This window comes from Myotis yumanensis, unplaced genomic scaffold (genome assembly GCF_028538775.1).
Source record: "Myotis yumanensis isolate MYYU_CA2020_CCGP unplaced genomic scaffold, mMyoYum1.0.hap1 SCAF_5, whole genome shotgun sequence".
In the NCBI taxonomy this organism is placed as follows: Eukaryota; Metazoa; Chordata; class Mammalia; order Chiroptera; family Vespertilionidae; genus Myotis; species Myotis yumanensis.
Window position 1 is genome coordinate 76,514,583 of NW_027223756.1, and position 18,021 is coordinate 76,532,603.

The 18,021-nt window shown below is 53.3% G+C and overlaps 1 protein-coding gene across 1 annotated transcript; it reads left to right on the forward strand.

Moving 5' to 3' along the window:
• The first annotated feature begins 7,226 nt into the window (after positions 1 to 7,226).
• CNN2 (calponin 2) lies at positions 7,227 to 15,307 on the forward strand. The gene is made up of 7 exons (XM_070415630.1): positions 7,227 to 7,355; positions 11,112 to 11,233; positions 11,740 to 11,806; positions 11,908 to 12,045; positions 13,430 to 13,546; positions 13,662 to 13,808; positions 14,317 to 15,307. The coding sequence occupies exons 1-7, from the start codon at positions 7,293 to 7,295 to the stop codon at positions 14,590 to 14,592; spliced, it is 930 nt and encodes a 309-aa protein (XP_070271731.1). The 5' UTR covers positions 7,227 to 7,292; the 3' UTR covers positions 14,593 to 15,307.
• Positions 15,308 to 18,021: the final 2,714 nt, after the last annotated feature.

The window sequence follows — 18,021 nt, forward strand, 5'->3', positions numbered from 1 at the left end:
TATCCCCTTGACCTGGGGAGCATTCCCAGCCGCACTGTGGCAGGCGCTGTGGGTCTCTGATATGCCCAGCAAGGCCCAATGTGCATGGGCTCCTGGGCAGGGAAATTTAGCCAGTGTGGCCAAGAAGCAGACTTTTAAACTCAGTTTATTTTTGTTAATATAATAATATACGTTGAAATAGCCCCACGTGCCAGTGGCTGCTGTATCCAGCAGTGCAGTCTAGAGCTCACTCCCATTTAATAGATAACACGAGACCCACGATGCCAGTGCAACTTCACCACAAGTGAAAACTGTGGCCAGCCTCTGGACAGTGCCTGGCCTCCTTGGAGAGTCACCATCAAGAAAAAGAACAAGTGGGGAAAGACAGTTCTAAACCTACACCACAAGAGACAGAGGAGGATTGAATGTCTCGCTATCCCTCCGGGGACAGCAGGGAAGTTAGAAGCCTGGCTGGACTTCCGAGGATGCTGTGGGGTTGTGTGTAGGTGGGGGGCGTGGGGGTGTAGCTGGTTTGGGGCAGGTTGAGAGTTACATTGGGATTTGTGAGGGGGGCACTGAGCAGATGACCCCCCAGCAGGGGCTGGAAGGAGGACAGTGCAGGAACCAGGTAGAGAATGTCAGGCAGAGGGCATAGCTGAAGCAAAGGCCCTGAGGCAGAGCAAGGAGAAGGCCCGCATGCCCTGAGCAGAGAGCATGGTGGCCTAGCGGACACCTTTGTGGAGGGGTCAATGGGGATCTATGGCAGATTGTGAGCAAGAGAGGTTCCTGACCCAAGTTAACAGGCTGAGATTGTTACTTTGGTAGTTTTTGCTGCATCATGCTTGTTTTATTTTTATTTTTTTAAAATATATTTTATTGATTCTCCAGAGAGGAAGGGAGAGAGATAGTTAGAAACATCAATGAAAGAGAAACATCGATCAGCTGCCTCCCTCACACTCCCCACTGGGTATGTGCCCACAACCAAGGCACATGCCCTTGACCGAAATCGAACCCGAGACCCCCGAGTCCACAGGCTGATGCTCTATCCACTGAGCCAAACCGGTCAGGCAATGCTTGTTTTGTCTGAAGTGTCCAGGAGCAAATAATGACTTTTTGCAGAGAGCAAGGGAAGCGCCTGAAGCCCCCCAGGAGGCGCCCAAAGCCTCTCCTGAAGGGCCCAGTCCTCAGTCCCACCCTGACCCTTTGGGGTCCGGCTCAGAGCCCAGACACTGCAGGGAGAGGATTGCCATAGAGGTGGCTACCTCTGCTCCTGCAGCCCCCCTGTACCCAGACACCAAGACCCCTGGGTGTTGGAGTCCAGCCCCAGCAGGTCCAGGGGTTCCCAAAGGTGTGGACGGAATCGGCAAAGAAGGAATGACACGGAGACAGCGTTCAGTTGATCAGAATAGCCAGGTTCTCCCTTTATTGTCCTGTTACATCTGTATTTATACCATTTGATCCTATAAGCATGCCTCTATAATCACATCATGGTATGTTTTGGGTAACCTTCTACAGTTCCTTGTTTTATTTCCATAGTTTCTTATCTGACCTTTGCCAAAAATCCTGTCTCTATCTAGTTCTGTTGATTTTAATCTTGTCTAGGTTAATCTCTGTGTTCCATTACAAGGGCTATTCCAAGGTCACTGCTCTACTGATAAGCTACAAGGAAGTGACTGAAGGAGATTATCCTACCCAGTAAAGGTTATGTCCTCCCAGCTTCGCTGCTTGCCTTCCCTGGGACTGCCCTGTGTCGGTGGGTCTCCAGGGGTATAGGCTTTGGTGCTTTCCCTGGTGGGCAGGCTCCTGGGGATGTGGGCCCAACAAGTCCCAAATTTATTGCTAACAGTCTTAGTCCAAGTTCTTCATAAGTAGTACGTGGTATTTCTGTAACACTAGGGAGTTTTACTGATTATTCTCTTCCTTAGTCCTGTTAATCCCTAACTCCAGGGAAAAAATCCTCACCTGGGGAAACAACCTTTCTCGGGGAGGTGGTCCTGTTTAAAACACATAGCGCTGCCCTAACCGGTTTGGCTCAGTGGATAGAGCATTGGCCTTTGGGCTGAAGGGTCCCAGGTTCGATTCCCGTCAAGGGCATGTACCTTGGTTGCAGGCACATCCCCAGTGGGAGGCATGCAGGAGGCAGCTGATCTATGTTTCTAACTCTCTATCCCTCTCCCTTCCTCTCTGTAAAAAAACATATGCCATATACGCCAGGTCCCTTGAAACATAAGCTGTGCAGATGTCTCTTCCCTGCAGTGACTGTGTCAAGCAGCAAGGGTGGACCGGCTTCCGGCACCTGGCTGGTGTGGTTCAGTGGTTGAAAGTCAAACTACGAATCAGGAGGTCACTGTTCAGTTCCCAGTCAGGGCATATGCCCAAGTTGCAAGCTCGATCCCTAGTGTGGGGCATGCAGGAGAAAGCCAATAACTGATTGTCTCTCATCATTGATGTTTCTATCTCTCTCTCCCACTCCCTTCCTCTCTGAAATCAATACAAATATATTTTTAAAAAATATCTCTGGGCTCAGACCCCTGCCCAACACTGAAGCCCCTGCAGTCTCCCCAGAGTTCAGCCTGGTTGGATCAGTGAGTGCCGTGGGTTCAAGGGCACAGGGTAGTTGCAGAAGCTCAAGACCTCCCTGCCAGGTTCCCCAGCTGAGGCCAAAATCCCTAAGATTTTGACATGTGTAACTCAACAGCCTTTATCTCAGGGTTTACACAGATGGATCCACAGATGTCAGTCCTAAGGGCAGAGGTGCTTTACCGACAGGAGAGGGAGGCACAGAAAGGTGGAGCATAATTGTAGAAGGCCACACAGCCAGCTGGGCAGTCATAATTTGAACCCAGGCTCCAAGGCAGGGACACTGAAGTCAGAGAACTAACTACACAGAATCATACTAGTATAATTCTACTAGAGGCCTGCACCAGGTCTACAAATTCGTGCACCAGTAGGGTCCCTCGGCCTGGCCTGCGGGATCGGGCCGAAACCAGCTTTCCGACATCCCCTGAGGGGTCCCGGATTGCAAGAAGATGCAGGCCAGGCCGAGGGACCCCACCGATGCATGATCAGGGCTGGGGAGGAACTCGCGAGGTTGGCCAGCTGGGGAGGGACTGTGGGAGGGCTCCAGGGCATGTCCGGCCCATCTGGCTCAGTACTGATCAGACAGACCCCAACAGCAAGCTAACCTACTGGTAAGAGCATCTGCCCCCTGGTGGTCTGTGCATGTCATAGTGAGCAGTTGAGCGAACTTAGCATATCATTAGCATATTACACTTTGATTGGTTAAACGGACACTGGACACTCAGCATTTATTATATAGGATCAGTCTGAGTTCCTTGGGCAGAGGTCCTGTCATTACAAGCACACCTCATTTTATTGCATTTCACTTCCTTGTGCTTCACAGGTGTTGCAGTTTTTGTTTTTTAATATATTTTATTGATTTTTTACAGAGAGGAAGGGAGAGAGATAGAGAGTTAGAAACATCGATCAGCTGCCTCCTGCACATCTCCCACTGAGGATGTGCCCGCAACCCAAGTACATGCCCTTGACTGGAATCAAACCTGGGACCCTTCAGTCCGCAGGCCGACGCTCTATCCACTGAGCCAAACCGGTTTCGGCTGGTGTTGCAGTTTTTACAAATGGAAAGCAAGACCCTCCATCAACAGAAAGATTATTACCTGCTTTATTTCAATACTCACTGTATTAAGATGGTCTGGATCTGACCCCCCCATTCTTCAAGTATGGAAATATAAATAGTCTAAGCTCTGGAACCCCAGGATTTCAAAGTCTGGGAGGTCTGAGTCTGGATTTCTAGGGTTCTGGGACTCAAGAGCCTAGACCAGGGGTTGGCAAACGTATCTGTAAAAGGCCAGAGAGTCAGTATTTCAACTCTGCAGTCCAGAGACCACCCAGTTCTGTAATAATGGTTAATGCTGAAGGTGAAGAGTCAATAAGCCAACTAGCTGGGCACCAATAAAACTTTGGACACTGAAATTTATTTATTTTAATCAGTTAGTTTTGGTTTTCTTTTTTTGTATTTTTTGGGGGGTGGGGCACCGAAATTTAAATAGTTTGTGATTTCCAAGCTTTGTGTAATAGTATTTTGTAAAAAATTATTTTCACCCAGCTGGTGTGGTTCAGTGGTTGAGCATTGACCTATGAACCAGGAAGCCATGGTTTGATTTGGTCAGAGCATATGCCCAGGTTTCGGGCTCAATTCCCAGTGGTGAGTGTGCAGGAGGCAGCCGATTGATGATTCTCTCTCATCATTGATGTTTCTATCTCTTCCTCTTTTAAATTAATAAAAATATACTTACAAAAATTCTTTTCAACCACTTAAAAATGTAATATCCAGCCCTAGCTGGTTTGGCTCAGTGGGTAGAGCATTGACCTGAGGACTAAAGGGTCCCAGGTTCGATTCCAGTCAAGGGCACATGCCCAGGTTGCAGGCTTGATCCCCAGTGGGGAGCGTGCAGGAGGCAGCCAATCAATAATTCTCTCTCATCATTGATGTTTCTATCTCTCTCTTCCTCTTCCTTGCTCTCTGAAATTAATAAAAATATTTTTAAAAAATGTAATATCCATTCTTAGCTCATGGGCCACCAAAAAAATAAAAGGCAATATCTGGATTTGGCCTATGGGTCCAAACAGCCCCGGCCAGTAGAAATAAAAGACAAACCACACACATAATTTTCAACTTTCTAGTAGAATTAAGAACAGTTTTGTAATATGTTTCACATCACTCTATATCTCAAAAATATGATCATTTTAGCATGACACCTTTTTCTGGGCCATGTCTTTGAAATCTGGTGTGTTTCCCACTCACAACACAACTAGAAACATCTATGAGAGAAACATCCATCAGCTGCCTCTTGCATGCCCCATACTGGGGAGCGAACCTGCAACCAGCCATGTGCCCTGACCGGGAATCAAACTGGTGACCTCGGTGTAGGGGACATTGTTCAATCAACTAAGCCACACTGGCCAGGGCTAAGACGCCCAGCTCTTATGTGGCACAATGTCCCAGGCACATTTGGGGGCGTGTGGTGAATATCAATGCCTGGGAAGCAGACCATTTCACAGGTGGGAGACTGAGGCTGGGTGGTTTTGCAGGGCTTGCCCGGGCCTCCAGCAGGCGCACAGGCTGGCAGGTGCTTCGAGGGTTTGGAGCCATCTAGGCTCAGTCTTCTTGTTTCTGTTTCAGCTCCCGGCCAGCGCTGTGGAGGCCCCACCTCCCCCCCCCCCAATAGAAATGCTGTAGGGGGACCCAGCACCCCGGGATATGGGCGGGCTGCTGTCCTGTGAGTATGCCTGCCTGGACTGGCATGAGTTGGACACAGGGCTGTAGGCATAGGTGCGGGTCACATGCAACTTCTCAGAGCCTCCCAACTCAGATGGTATCCCTAGGGAGTAAGTGTTGGCCCCCGGGACAAGCACCAGGGGCCAGGCCATGGCAAGGAAACCCATGGCCATGTTGCCAGCAGCCACTGACCTCTGCAGGCTGGCTTGAGACCTCTTCATGGTGCCTCCAGAGTGCCCTGGGGCCACCTCTTGCCCAACGGGACCTGCATGGAATCTACCCATGCCCCTACCACCCTCCCAGCTCCCATCTAGACACCAAGAAACTGCACTGTTCCCATCCTCAGAGTTGCATTGCCTCATTGTTGACCCTCCCACTTTCACTGGTCCCCATTTCACAGATGATGAAACTGAGACCCAGAAGGGAAGGGACCCCCCCAAGACCATCCAGCTAGGACTTGAACCCTGAAGAAAGGAGTCTTCAGATAGATGGAATGGGAGAATGACAGGCAGAGAAAGAGGAAGCAAACATCAAGAGAGTGGGATCCAGCGATGAGTGCTCGCCAGGGAAGGGGCATCGGTAAGTCATCTCTGAGCCCTCACAGAGTCCAACCAGCCACTTGTCACATGTGTCAAACTCCTATACATGCTTCAGAACCCCATCTCATGTCTCCTCTTATGTGCACCTTTCCTTGATCCGTCCAGCCAGTGGAGCCTCGACTTCCCTTCCAGGTTCCTCCATCCCAGGCCCCTTTTTCTGTACTGTGCTTGCTCACATGGGGCAGGGGACTTGGTGCCTGGCTCTGTCTTCCCAAGGATGGGCAGGAGCTAAGGTCTCCTGGAAGCCAGGATTGCCTAGCAAGGAAACTGGCCCAGAGGCCGTGTCAGGGAACTTTTGATGAATGAAGAAATTACTGAATAAGTGAATTAATTTATTCTGTTATTTATTAATTTATTGGTTTATCTGTACAAGCAAACATCACCTATTGAGCACCAACTGTGTGCCTGGTCTGGTAGCTTGGTAGCCTCAGCCTTAACCCCAAGACATCTCCTGACTTCAACTCTCTGCTATTTCATACACCCCTCCATCCCCCATCTTTCCTCAGCCCAGAATTCAAGGTCCCTTCTCATCTCCCATCCCCCAATCTATCTGATTGATCTCTACATGCTAGCTGATGGTCCCTCTAGTCCAGCGGTTCTCAACCTGTGGGTCGCGACCCCTTTGGCGGTCAAACGACCCTTTCACAGGAGTCGCCGAAGGCCATCCTGCATATCAGATATTTACATTACGATTCATAACAGTAGCAACATTACAGTTATGAAGTAGCAACGAATATAATTTTATGGTTGGGTCACAACATGAGGAACTATATTTAAAGGGCCAGAAGGTTGAGAACCACTGCTCTAGTCCTTTGCACCTTTTTTCTTTTTTCTGCCAGGGACATGAATCCCTTTTGGACTGGCAAACTCCTACTCATCCATCAGAGCCCCAGCTCCAATGGCCCCTTCCTCTGAGGACTCCTCTAGTTCCCTTGTCCACCACCCAACTATGGAGTTCCGGGAGGGAGGCTAAATTGGGAGGTGCTTCTAAGGGGCAGGGAGGAGTCCTCACTCGTGCACCCAGGGGACTAGGGTTCCATCCAACAACTCCCTGTCTGCCATCACTGCAGAAAGGGAAACTGAGGCCGAGAAAGGGTGCGAGAGCCACTTACTGGCCCCGCAGCAGGGAGAGGGCGGGCGTGCCACGCCCGGGCAGTCGAAAGCCCCTGCCCCTCCCTTCCTCAGTTTCCCTTCGGGACTCCCGGGAACGAGGCGTCCGCCGGGGCGGGCGGAGGCGCGGCGGCCGGAGCCAGGAAGTCCGCGGCCGCAGGAATCCGGCGCATCCCGGCCTTATAAGGGCAAGTGCGCCGGGGGCCAATCAGCGGCAGGGGCGGGGGCGGACCCGCGCGTCCCGCCAGCAAACCCGCCGGGTCGTGGGTCCCGCCGTCGCCGCCGCCGCCGCCGCCGCCGCCGGCATGAGCTCCACGCAGTTCAACAAGGGCCCCTCGTACGGGCTCTCGGCCGAGGTCAAGAACCGGGTGAGTGAGGGGCGCCCCCGGGGATCCTGCGCCGTCTAGGCTCCCCGACATCTGGGCGCAGTGGCTCTGAGACCTGGGATGAAAGTGGCCCTCCTCGTCCCCAACATCCCGGTTCTGGGGGCGCCCACCGAGACTCGCTCAGCTCTGGGGGAGCAGAGAGGTCTGCGACCTGGCACTGCCCCAGCGTCGGGGAGCGGTTGGGTCTGACCCCTCCCAGCCCTGGGCCCTTCCAGCGCTTCAGCCGAGGGAAACCTGAGGCTCCGAGAGGACCCCGGCAGCCCCTCCTCCCCGGCCACACGTCTGTTTGGGGGCCACTTAAGCTGTAGGAGGGGAAGCGGGTGGGCCAGGTGTCTTTTTAATTAGGGTGTGGCCACCCCCACAGGAATTTCCCAACCTCTCACACCTGGGAGGAGGCAACAAGGGGAAGTTGCTGGAGGAGGAGGCGGAGGCGGAGGCGGCGGCCTGCTTGGGCTGTTCCCTTGTATGTTCTCTTTGTCTCATCTGACAAAGGAACAGCAGAGGGGTCCACAGGGCGCCCGGGTCCCCTAACATGTGTGTTTCGTAACCTAAAAACACGGGGCGGGGCCAGTGGGAGACACTTTTTAAGAAAACTCGTGTGGTTCTGGCTCAGAGAGGGGCAGACACTTTTGGAGGGTCACACAGCCGGGCCCATCTCGGGAAGGGGGACACAGGGGGTGATTCCAGATCCATGGGGAGGTCTCAGGCCTGATAAGCAAGGGCCTTTCCAGCTGAGGGGCGCTCACCCCCCCCCCCCCCCCCCCCACACACACACATACATCCTCCCACCAGACATCTGGGAAGGAAGCCTGCCTGGGCATGCTGAGGACACAGTCCGGCCAGCCCCGCACGGGGGCCTGCAGTTGGCACCCTAGGACCTGTGACAGGAGGGAGAATTCTCCATTGCCTCCAGCGGGCTCCTTGGAGCCTCCCTCCATCCCTTTGACAAAAGGGGAAGCTGAAGCTTAGGAAGCCCTGAGATAGAGAATGGTCACCCAGCAGGCTCTGTTCCCCCCCGCCACCCAGAACCCCCCCTCCAGCAATAATCCCAGAGTGAGCATGGAACGGTGACAGACTGCCTGTGCGTGGTCCCACACGGCCAAGGCAGTTTTAAGGCCCCAGTTTGCACACAGGGCTCAGGGCTGCCCAGGACCACACAGCTTGCAAACGGCAGAGCCAGGACTGGAACCGGACCTGTTGCATCCAGCGCCTGACGGCCACTGGTCCTCCTGGACCTGGCGTTTACCCCAGGAAGTGTGTGAGAACCGGGAAGCTTCGGAGATGGAGTGAGACAGGGGCAGGTTGATACCTGCATGGGCCGGTAAGGTCCGAGGCTCCCTGAAGTCAGACCTCCGTTTGTAAGTTTGGAGTGTGAGTTGGCCACCGACCAGCTTGCCACGGTCACTTGTCCCTCTTCCTGTGGCTTGGAGCCCAGGCCCTGCCCACTTTTCCAGCTACTTAAGACAGGGGAGACCCAGAGACCTCTGTCTGGCCCACGTGCCTCAGTTTACCCCCAGCTGATTGGCCTGAGGCAGGCGGTTGTCCCTCGTGTCCCTCTGAGCAGCTACGGCCACTTGATTCTGGGCCGGGTGACTGACTTTTCGACCATTGGGAACAGCTGGTCCCAATTTAGCAGATTTCGCAGAAGGCGGTGGCTGCATTCCTGGCAGTTTGCGGTGGTGAAGAATGCTTCAGGCCACTGTGGGGAGGGCCGGGCGCCTTTGCCCAGGACCCTGGCCCCCTTGAGCCGTCATGGACGGGCCCCAGCTGGGCAGGCGTTCCAGACATCCAGACCAGCCCGTCTGCCTCAGGCTCAGCCATCGGGACGTGACCCTGCTCATTCCTCAAGCTGAACAAAGCTTCATCTGGGCTGGCTGCTCCCCCAGCCCTGGGAACCAGGAGACGGAAGCCCGAGGGGGTGGGCCAAGCGGATCGGGTTAGCCGGCCAGCCTCCTGCCTTTGTCTCCCCCAGGCTCTGGGCGGGTGATTCCTTATCGTATCCCGAGGGTTACGATACACGCCCTCACCAGGAGGCAGGCCAGGGTTCAGGAGACCCCTGTGCAGACCATTCCAGACATTGATGGGAAACTGAGGTACAGGGAAGAGAAATCATGGGGGAGTTGGGGCAGAGCCGAGTAGGAATTAGGTCTGCACAAGGCTTCAGTCCCCTGGGGGATGAGAGGAGAGGAAAAGAAAGGGCCTCCCCCGTGGGGATCTGTGAGTAAAGGTGAGCAGGGGTCTGGGGCAGACAACACACCCAGTGGGACAGTCTGGTCCTGAACGGGGGGGCTGGACTCAGCTTTCTACCACCCCCAAGGAGCTGCCCTGGGGCTGACCAACTCTGCCCACTTTGGCCTGGGTCTTCCTGACTTCTTGGGGCTGCCCTGGGCTTCAGCCATTCTGACTTTCTCAGCCGTCAGTGCTCTGGGATGCTTGCCGCTGGAAACGGGGTGTGTGTGTGTGTGTGTGTGTATTTGTGGGCAATGGGCGGGCGCTGATGGGGGACCAGGAGCACTTTTATCCAGGACAGCACTAAGCTGGACAGCAAAGCTCCAGGGGGGCAGGGGATGCATCATAAGCAAGAAGCTATATTATAACAGAAGGTGGAGATAAAAGACAGAATGAAGCCCTAACCGGTTTGGCTCAGTGGATAGAGCGTCGGCCTGCGGACTGAGGGGTCCCAGGTTCGATTCCAGTCAAGGGCGTGTATCTTGGTTGCGGGCACATCCCCAGTAGAAGATGTGCAGGAGGCAGCTGATCGATGTTTCTCTCTCATCGATGTTTCTAACTTTCTATCCCTCTCCCTTCTTCTCTGCAAAAAATCAATAAAACATTAAAAAAAAAAAAAGAAGGAAAATAAGGAGGCAGGGCCAGGGAGAGAGGGGTACCAGAGGAGGGCCGTCATAGCTAGCATGGTCAGGGAACTCCTCTCCAAAGAGGCGACCTTCAAGCTGTGACTAGATGGAAGGTAGGGACCCAGCCATGCAAACATCTAAGTCAAAAGTGACAGCACATGCACAGGCCCCGAGCCAGTAACTGGTATGGCCAGTGCTAGGCACACAGAATGGTTTGGTGGTCCCTCAGTAAGTTAAACAGAATCACCACATGACCCATCAGTTCCACTCTAGATATGTTCCCAAACTAATTAAAATAGGTGTTTCAGAAAACCTGTACATGGGTATTCACAGCAGCAGGATTCACAATGGCCAAGAGATGGAAACGGCCTAAATGCCCATCAACTGGTCAATGGATACACACAATGTGGTCCATCCACACAATGGGATATTACTCCGCCGTGGAAAGGAATGAGGCACTGACACGCTACAACATGGATGGATGGACCTTGAACACATGCTACTAGTGAGAGAAGCCAGGCACAAAAGGCCACGGAGTGCGATTCCATTTATGTGAAATGTCCAGAACAGGCAAGTCCAGAGACAGGAAGTGGAAGCAGAAGGGTTTGTCTCTAGTGCAGGTAGAGCAGGAGATGAGGGTTTGGCACCATTGGAAGTGGATTAGAACCAAAGTTTGTCAGTGAGAGAGAGGACCGTGTCTGTGGAGGGTGGTTTATCTGTGCCTGTGAGTGTCCCTGCTGATGGGACACAGCTCCATAGTGTGGGGTCGGCCAGACCCCTCTGTCTCCATCCTATGGAGCCTCCAGCCTCACCGCATCAGCAGCTTCAGAGAACTTCTGCTGGGTGTGTCCTCATCCCAATCTTATGCCCTCTGCTCCTGCAGCTTCTGTCCAAGTATGACCCTCAGAAGGAGGCGGAGCTCCGCGGCTGGATCGAGGGACTCACAGGCCTGTCTATTGGCCCCGACTTCCAGAAGGGTCTGAAGGATGGAATTATCCTGTGCACGTGAGTGTGGGTGTTGGCACAGGCTTGTCATGTGGTTGTGCCCCACTTGCCTGCTTGCTCTTCCCTCAATGAGTCTGTGTCTTTCTCTGTGTGTGTGTGTGATGGCTTTGTTGAGGATCTCTAGCAGGAAGCATCCTTGTCTTATGCCCTTCCTTTCATGGGAGAGCCTCGAAAGTTTCCGGAGGCCTTTCTCTGCTGCATCCTTCTCGACTATAGTTCAGACATTCCGTGGTTTGCACATTTGAATGGAAATTCTCAGATTCACTCCCAGAAATCAGGCCTTCTGGATTATACTCCCAACACCCATTATTGTCACTCTTTAGCATCTTTGCTTTGTGGGTGAAGATGACATTGCAAGAGGGGAAACTAAGGCCCAGAAAGAAGCAGTGAGGTTGACAAGGAAAGTGGCTAAGAGGAGAATTAGCCTCTTGGGTCTGTGAGATTCAGGCTCACCTATGCTCATGGAGGTTCCTGATTCCTCCCCACCCGTGTTTCCCTCCCCCCAGACTCATGAATAAGCTGCAGCCGGGCTCAGTCCCCAAGATCAACCGCTCCATGCAAAACTGGCACCAGGTGAGGGACTGTCGGGTACAGTAAGGATGGGGCCGGGGGACCCCATCTGACCTGTGGGCCGTCTGAGGTCCTCTCACAGCCCCTTTTGTGTCTCCTCCCAGCTAGAAAACCTCTCCAACTTCATCAAGGCCATGGTCAGCTACGGCATGAACCCTGTGGACCTGTTCGAGGCCAATGACCTGTTTGAGAGTGGAAACATGACACAGGTGCAGGTGTCTCTCCTGGCTCTGGCAGGGAAGGTGAGGCCCAGAGAGGGGCGGCAACTTGCCCAAAGCCACACAGCAGACGGTACAGATTAAAGGTGCTGACAGACACGTCTACCCCTTCTTGGGCTCACAGTCTGATGGAAATTTTTTTGTTTCCAAAAATTTTTTTGTTTGTTTAAAAAGTCTTTATATTTAAAATTTTTAATTTTTTTGTATTTTATTGTTAATCATCAACAAGGATATTTTTTCATTGATTTTTAGAGAGAGTGGAAGGGAGGGAGGTGGGGAGAGAGAGAAAGAGAAATATTGATGTGAGAGAGACACATCGATTGGTTGACCGGGGCCAGGGATTGAACCTGCAACCCAGGTATGTACCCATGACTGGGAATTGGACCCAAGGCCCTTTGGTGCACAGGCGATGCCCCAACCACGGAGAAACACTGGCCAGGGCAAAACTTTCTGTTTTAGAGCAGTTTTAGGTTCACACCAAAATTGAGAGGAAGCTACAGAGATTTCCCATATGCCCCTGGCCAGGTGCAGCCCACCCGCACTCAGGCACAGCCTGCCCACCATCCACATCCTCACTGGAGTTTGAACCATTTGTTACCACTGATGAACGGCCAAGCACATCTCCTCAGCACCCAGAGCCTAGAGTTTACAAGAGGGTTCCCTCTTCAAGTCATTTTCTTATAAGCTGTAAGTCATAGATTGTGAGACATGCCTGGAGGAAGAAGAAAGAATTAGACCAGCCCTGGCTGGTTTGGCTCAGTGGATAGAGCGTCGGCCTGTGGACTGAAGGGTCCTGGGTTCGATTCTGGTCAAGGACACATGCCCGGGTTGCAGGTTCAATCCCCAGTGGGGGGCATGCAGGAGGCAGCCGATCAATGATTCTCTCTCATCAATGATGTTTCTCTCTCTCTCTCTCTCTCTCTCCCTCTCTCTTCTCTGAAATCAATAAAAATATATTAAAAAAAAAAAAAGAATTAGATCAATGTGTGGTGTCTAGTGACCCTTAAAGACCAGGGTAGGTTGGAACAGTGTTTCCAGAGGAAGGAATAGCAAGGCCCTGATGTAGGAGTAGGGCGGAGGCTCTCATGTCAGGAATGGTGTTCTGAGTGGTGTTTTCAAGGGCTGCCCCAGGAGGACCGGGGACAGGGAGATCAGGGAGGAGCCAGGGGCAAGTGTCCAAGTGAGAGTTGGGTAAAAGGTGATGAAAGATGAGACCCCCAGAATGCTTGGCCTGAGCAACAGGAAGGCTGGGGGCCAACAGGACCTCTGAATCTGACGCCTAAGTCATTGGGCAGCAGGCGAAGGGGACAGGTTGCAGCCCAGTACTCCTCCAGGGTCACACACTCTGGGACCGGCTCAGGAGCCCAGGCTGCTTCTCCCTGATACTCCCAGCCCCCCTTCCCTCCAGGCCAAGACTAAGGGGCTGCAGAGTGGCGTGGACATCGGCATCAAGTACTCAGAGAAGCAGGAGCGGAACTTTGATGACGCCACCATGAAGGCGGGCCAGTGTGTCATCGGGCTCCAGGTGGGCACCAGGGCCCATGGGGGTAGGGGAGATTCTGCTGTGACCCAAGCCCTGTCCCGCTCAGTGGCCTCTGGAGTTTCGGGCAGCCTGACCTCTCCTGCCCGTCTTCCTGCAGATGGGTACCAACAAGTGTGCCAGCCAGTCAGGCATGACGGCCTATGGTACAAGAAGGCATCTGTACGACCCCAAGAACCATATCCTGCCACCCATGGACCACTCAACCATCAGCCTGCAAATGGGCACCAACAAGTGTGCCAGCCAGGTGGGCCTCACCCAGTCCCCCTCAGGCACGCCCCCACCTGGCCCAAACCCTTGTTCTCCATGGACACCCCCACCCTGGGCTTCCCTCCTGCCTTCTCTGTCTCAGCCTCAGCTTACTACGTGTCCCCAAGGAAGTTTCTACTTAGCCCCGTGCCTCAGTTTCCCTCAAGGGATTGACCCGAGGCCCATTCAACTCTGAAATGTTTAGACCCTGTGGTTCTCACTTTTCCTGCTATGTCACATGTGATGGGGGTTTGGAGCCGTCAGGTTTTCAGGAGGCCTTGGCTCCAGACTAGAAAGCTTCCTGACTGGCAGGGAGAGCTGGACCCAAACATCCCTGGTTCCAAAGTGGGGGGTATCATCTCAGCAGGGTCAGAACGGAGGGTGTCTGAGCAGGGCTTGGAAGGGCGCAGAGGAGTGTGTCCTGTGACTAAAGAGAGATGGGAGATGGGGTGGAAATTTTGGAAACCTCATCCCTCCCGTCCTGATGCTCTCTCTTCCCTCTCCAGGTGGGCATGACGGCTCCTGGGACCCGGCGGCACATCTATGACACCAAGCTGGGGACCGACAAGTGTGACAATTCCTCCATGTCTCTGCAGATGGGCTACACACAGGGTGCCAACCAGAGCGGCCAGGTCTTCGGCCTGGGCCGGCAGATATACGACCCCAAGTACTGCCCACAAGGCCCAATGGCTGACGGGGCTCCAGGGTCAGTTGGCGACTGCCCAAGCCCAGGGAAGGCCCCGGAGTACCCTCCGTACTACCAAGAGGAGGCGGGCTACTGAGGCCCCATCCTTGCAGAGTGTCTCCTCACGCCATCGTCCCATCGGGAATTTGGGGGTTTTCTACGTTTTTATCTTGTTTTTCTATGTGTTTAAGTTGAGGGTCTGTGAAAGCCAGATCCAAATGCATATAGGGTGGGGGTCCCTGCTAGGGCACACCCAGGTAGCAAATTTCCCAGCAGGCTTAGGGCCACGCGGGGGGTGGGGGTTGGGGGCGGGCAAGGGGGAAGAGGGAGAAACCTGTGCAGGGAGGGAAACTGGCCCCAAATGCTTCCGGTTGCTTCTGCCCCTCTTCTCTTTTCTCTGCTGATCAGTCTGTGGTTTCTGTACCAACAGAAGTTTCAGGCAGTTTTAACAAAAGTAATTTTTTGGGGGGAGGGGGAGGGAATGGGGTGGGAAGGAAGGAAGTTCCTTGGGAGAGGGCTGGACCATAGTCCCCAGATATTTTAGGCATTGTGAGGGACTGCATTTCCCCAGGACCCTCAGGGCACCCGTGAGGAAACAGGCAGACAGGACAATAGAGTTCTGAGTGGTTGAGGTAAAGCCAGACCCCCACCTCTTCCATGCTATCCCCTCTCCCCTGCCAAGTACTGCACAGGGACCCCCACGAGGAGGCCCTCCCCGGGACCAGCCCCACCCAGGAGCCCTGGGACCAAGAGATAATGTGAAATACCAACTGTGGACCAAAGGCAATAAAAACCTCTTTTTAAAAGGAAAAGGTGAATTTTCTCTCATTTCTCTCTTCTCATCCTCTCAATTTTCTCTCACCTCTCACTTTTCTCATTCTCTCACCTTTCTCAGACCTCTCTCTTCTCTCCTTATTCTCAGTTTGGTTTTCATGGACCTAGCCCAGGATAGCCCAGTCAAGGCCAGAGCTGAATCCAGTCCCAAACCGCTGACACCAGTTCCAAAGAGCCAGCCTAGACCCTAAGAGTCAGTGTAGCCATAGCCAGTCCCGGAGGGCAGAGCCTGAGTCTGCAGAGCCTTGTGCTCCGTCAAGGAATGTTTTACTTCATTTGATTACTTATCGGAGTAGAGAGATAGGCTCCCACCTCCTGGGCTAGTCCCAGCTCTCTTCAGAGAAGAGCCGAGAAGGGCAGAGACTAGCCCAGGGGTGGGCAAACTTTTTGACTCGAGGGCCACAATGGGTTCTTAAATTGGACCTTAAACTAGACCGGAGGGCCGGAACAAAAGCATGGATGGAGTGTTTGTGTGAACTAATATAAATTCAAAGTAAACATCATTACATAAAAGGGTACGGTCTTTTTTTTTTTTTTAGTTTTATTCATTTCAAACAGGCTGTAGTTTGCCCACGGCTGGACTAGCCCTAAGACAGTGGTTCTCAACCTTCCTAATGCCGCGACCCTTTAGTACAGTTCCTCATGTTGTGGTGACCCCCAACCATAAAATTATTTTCGTTGCTACTTCATAACTGTAATTTTACTACTGTTATGAATAGAAATGTAAATATCTGATATGCAGGATGTATTTTCATTGTTACAAATTGAACATAAAGCATAGTGATTAACCACAAAAACAATATGTAATTATATATATGTTTTCTGATGGTCTTAGGCGACCCCTGTGAAAGGGTCGTTTGACCTCCAAAGGGGTCGCAACCCACAGGTTGAGAACCGCTGCCCTAAGAGCTGAAGATAGTCCTGAAGGGATGACCCCACCCTAGTTCCTAAGAGCCGAGCCTCTGCTCAAAGAGCCCAGCTTAGTCCGGAAGGCGGAGCCAAGTCCTGAAGGGCAGAGCCTAGCCCAGTGATGGTGAACCTATGACACGCCTGTCAGAGGTGACATGTGAACTCATTTTTTTGGTTGATTTTTCTTTGTTAAATGGCATTTAAATATATAAAATAAATATCAAAAATATAAGTCTTTGTTTTACTATGCTTGCAAATATCAAAAAATTTCTCTATGTGACACGGCACCAGAGTTAAGTTAGGGTTTTTCAAAATGCTGACCCCCGAGCTCAAAAGGTCCGCCATCACTGGCCTAGCTCCTAAGAGCCTACTATATCCCCAAGGAGTTGAGAGGCCTGAAGAGGTATAGCTAGTCCCCAACAGGTGACCGTAGCCCCAAAGAGCCCAACTTAGCCAGGAAGAGTTGAAGGGTAGAGGGAAAAAATAAAAAAAAAAAAAAGGTGCTGGGATAGTTGGCAGTCAGGAGGTGTTGGCTTGGACACTTTCTGGGGGCCTGGGGGGTGGGACAATGGGACAGATAGCTGGTCCTCACAGCTTGGGAGAAGAAGCTCAGGCCAAGGGCACAGATCAGTCTGGGTTGGAAAAATTATTTGAGGGCTAGGACCTGGGATAGGGGAAGAGGCTGGACCTCCTGCCTGGTTTTGAAAGGAGGTGGGAACTCAAGCCAAACCGCCACCTCCATCACCCCCCACACAGACACACACTGAGAGTTGGGGCTCCACCCAGTGCGCCAGCATCCAACCTCCAGGCCTTTGCTTGTGCATTCACTCTACCTGGAGTTCTCTCCCTGACCACAAACTCCTATTCATCTGCAAAGCCCCAACTGCAAAACCCCCTTCCTACATAGAGCCTTCCCCCGACACTGCTCACTCTTCACAGCACCTCGTTTCATCCTGACGATCGTGTGAAACACCCACTTTAACGGAGTGGGAAACAGTCGGGGTGGCCGTTAGGACCCAGGACTCTAATCTTAGAATGTTGGGGGCCCCCCCTCCCCTTTCTGCCATCACTTGTATCATTCCAGGGACCAACGATTGTTTGTGGGATGAATGATGAATAAATAGAAGCCCCTTTTTCCTGATGGACAAATACAGTCTCAGGGTAATAGGGCGAGTCTGGCGAGGGCCCGGATCCTGCAGGGGAGAGTGGGGGGAAAGGGGTCTCCTGCGACCGGCGGTACTGCAGCCCGGCCGGCGGGGGCGGAGGCCGGCCCGGGGGAGGTAAGCCTGCAGCCGCTGCACCTCACAGGAGCGCAGGCAGAGGCGAGGGGTCCTTTTTAGAAAACCGGCTCGGCGATGCCCTGCGGTCACCCCACCTACTTCCTCGGAGCGCGGCGCTCCCGCTGGCCCAGCCCGTGCGTGGCGGGTTCGGCGGCCAATAGCAATGGGTGGAGACAGGCCAGGCTCTGCGGGGGCGGGGGGGGGCGGAGGGAGGACGGCGCGGGGGAGGGGGGCGCCCCAGGTGCTGACACCGAAAGTTCAGGGCCCGGCGCCCGCTAGGGGGCCTTTCTTTAAAGGGCCGCGCTTTCAGGTCTGCTGTTGGGTTGAGCGCAGGCGGCTGACGCTGGGGGCTGGGACGGTGAGAGGGTCCCGGGAGAGCGGAAGCCCCAGGAGGGTGCGGGTGTGGAGATGGGGGTACGGAGGCAGGTTCCCTGGGAACTAGGGGGTGCGGGCGGAGTCCAGGCTCTCACTCACCTTTGCTCCCTGCGGATGAGTATTGGGGG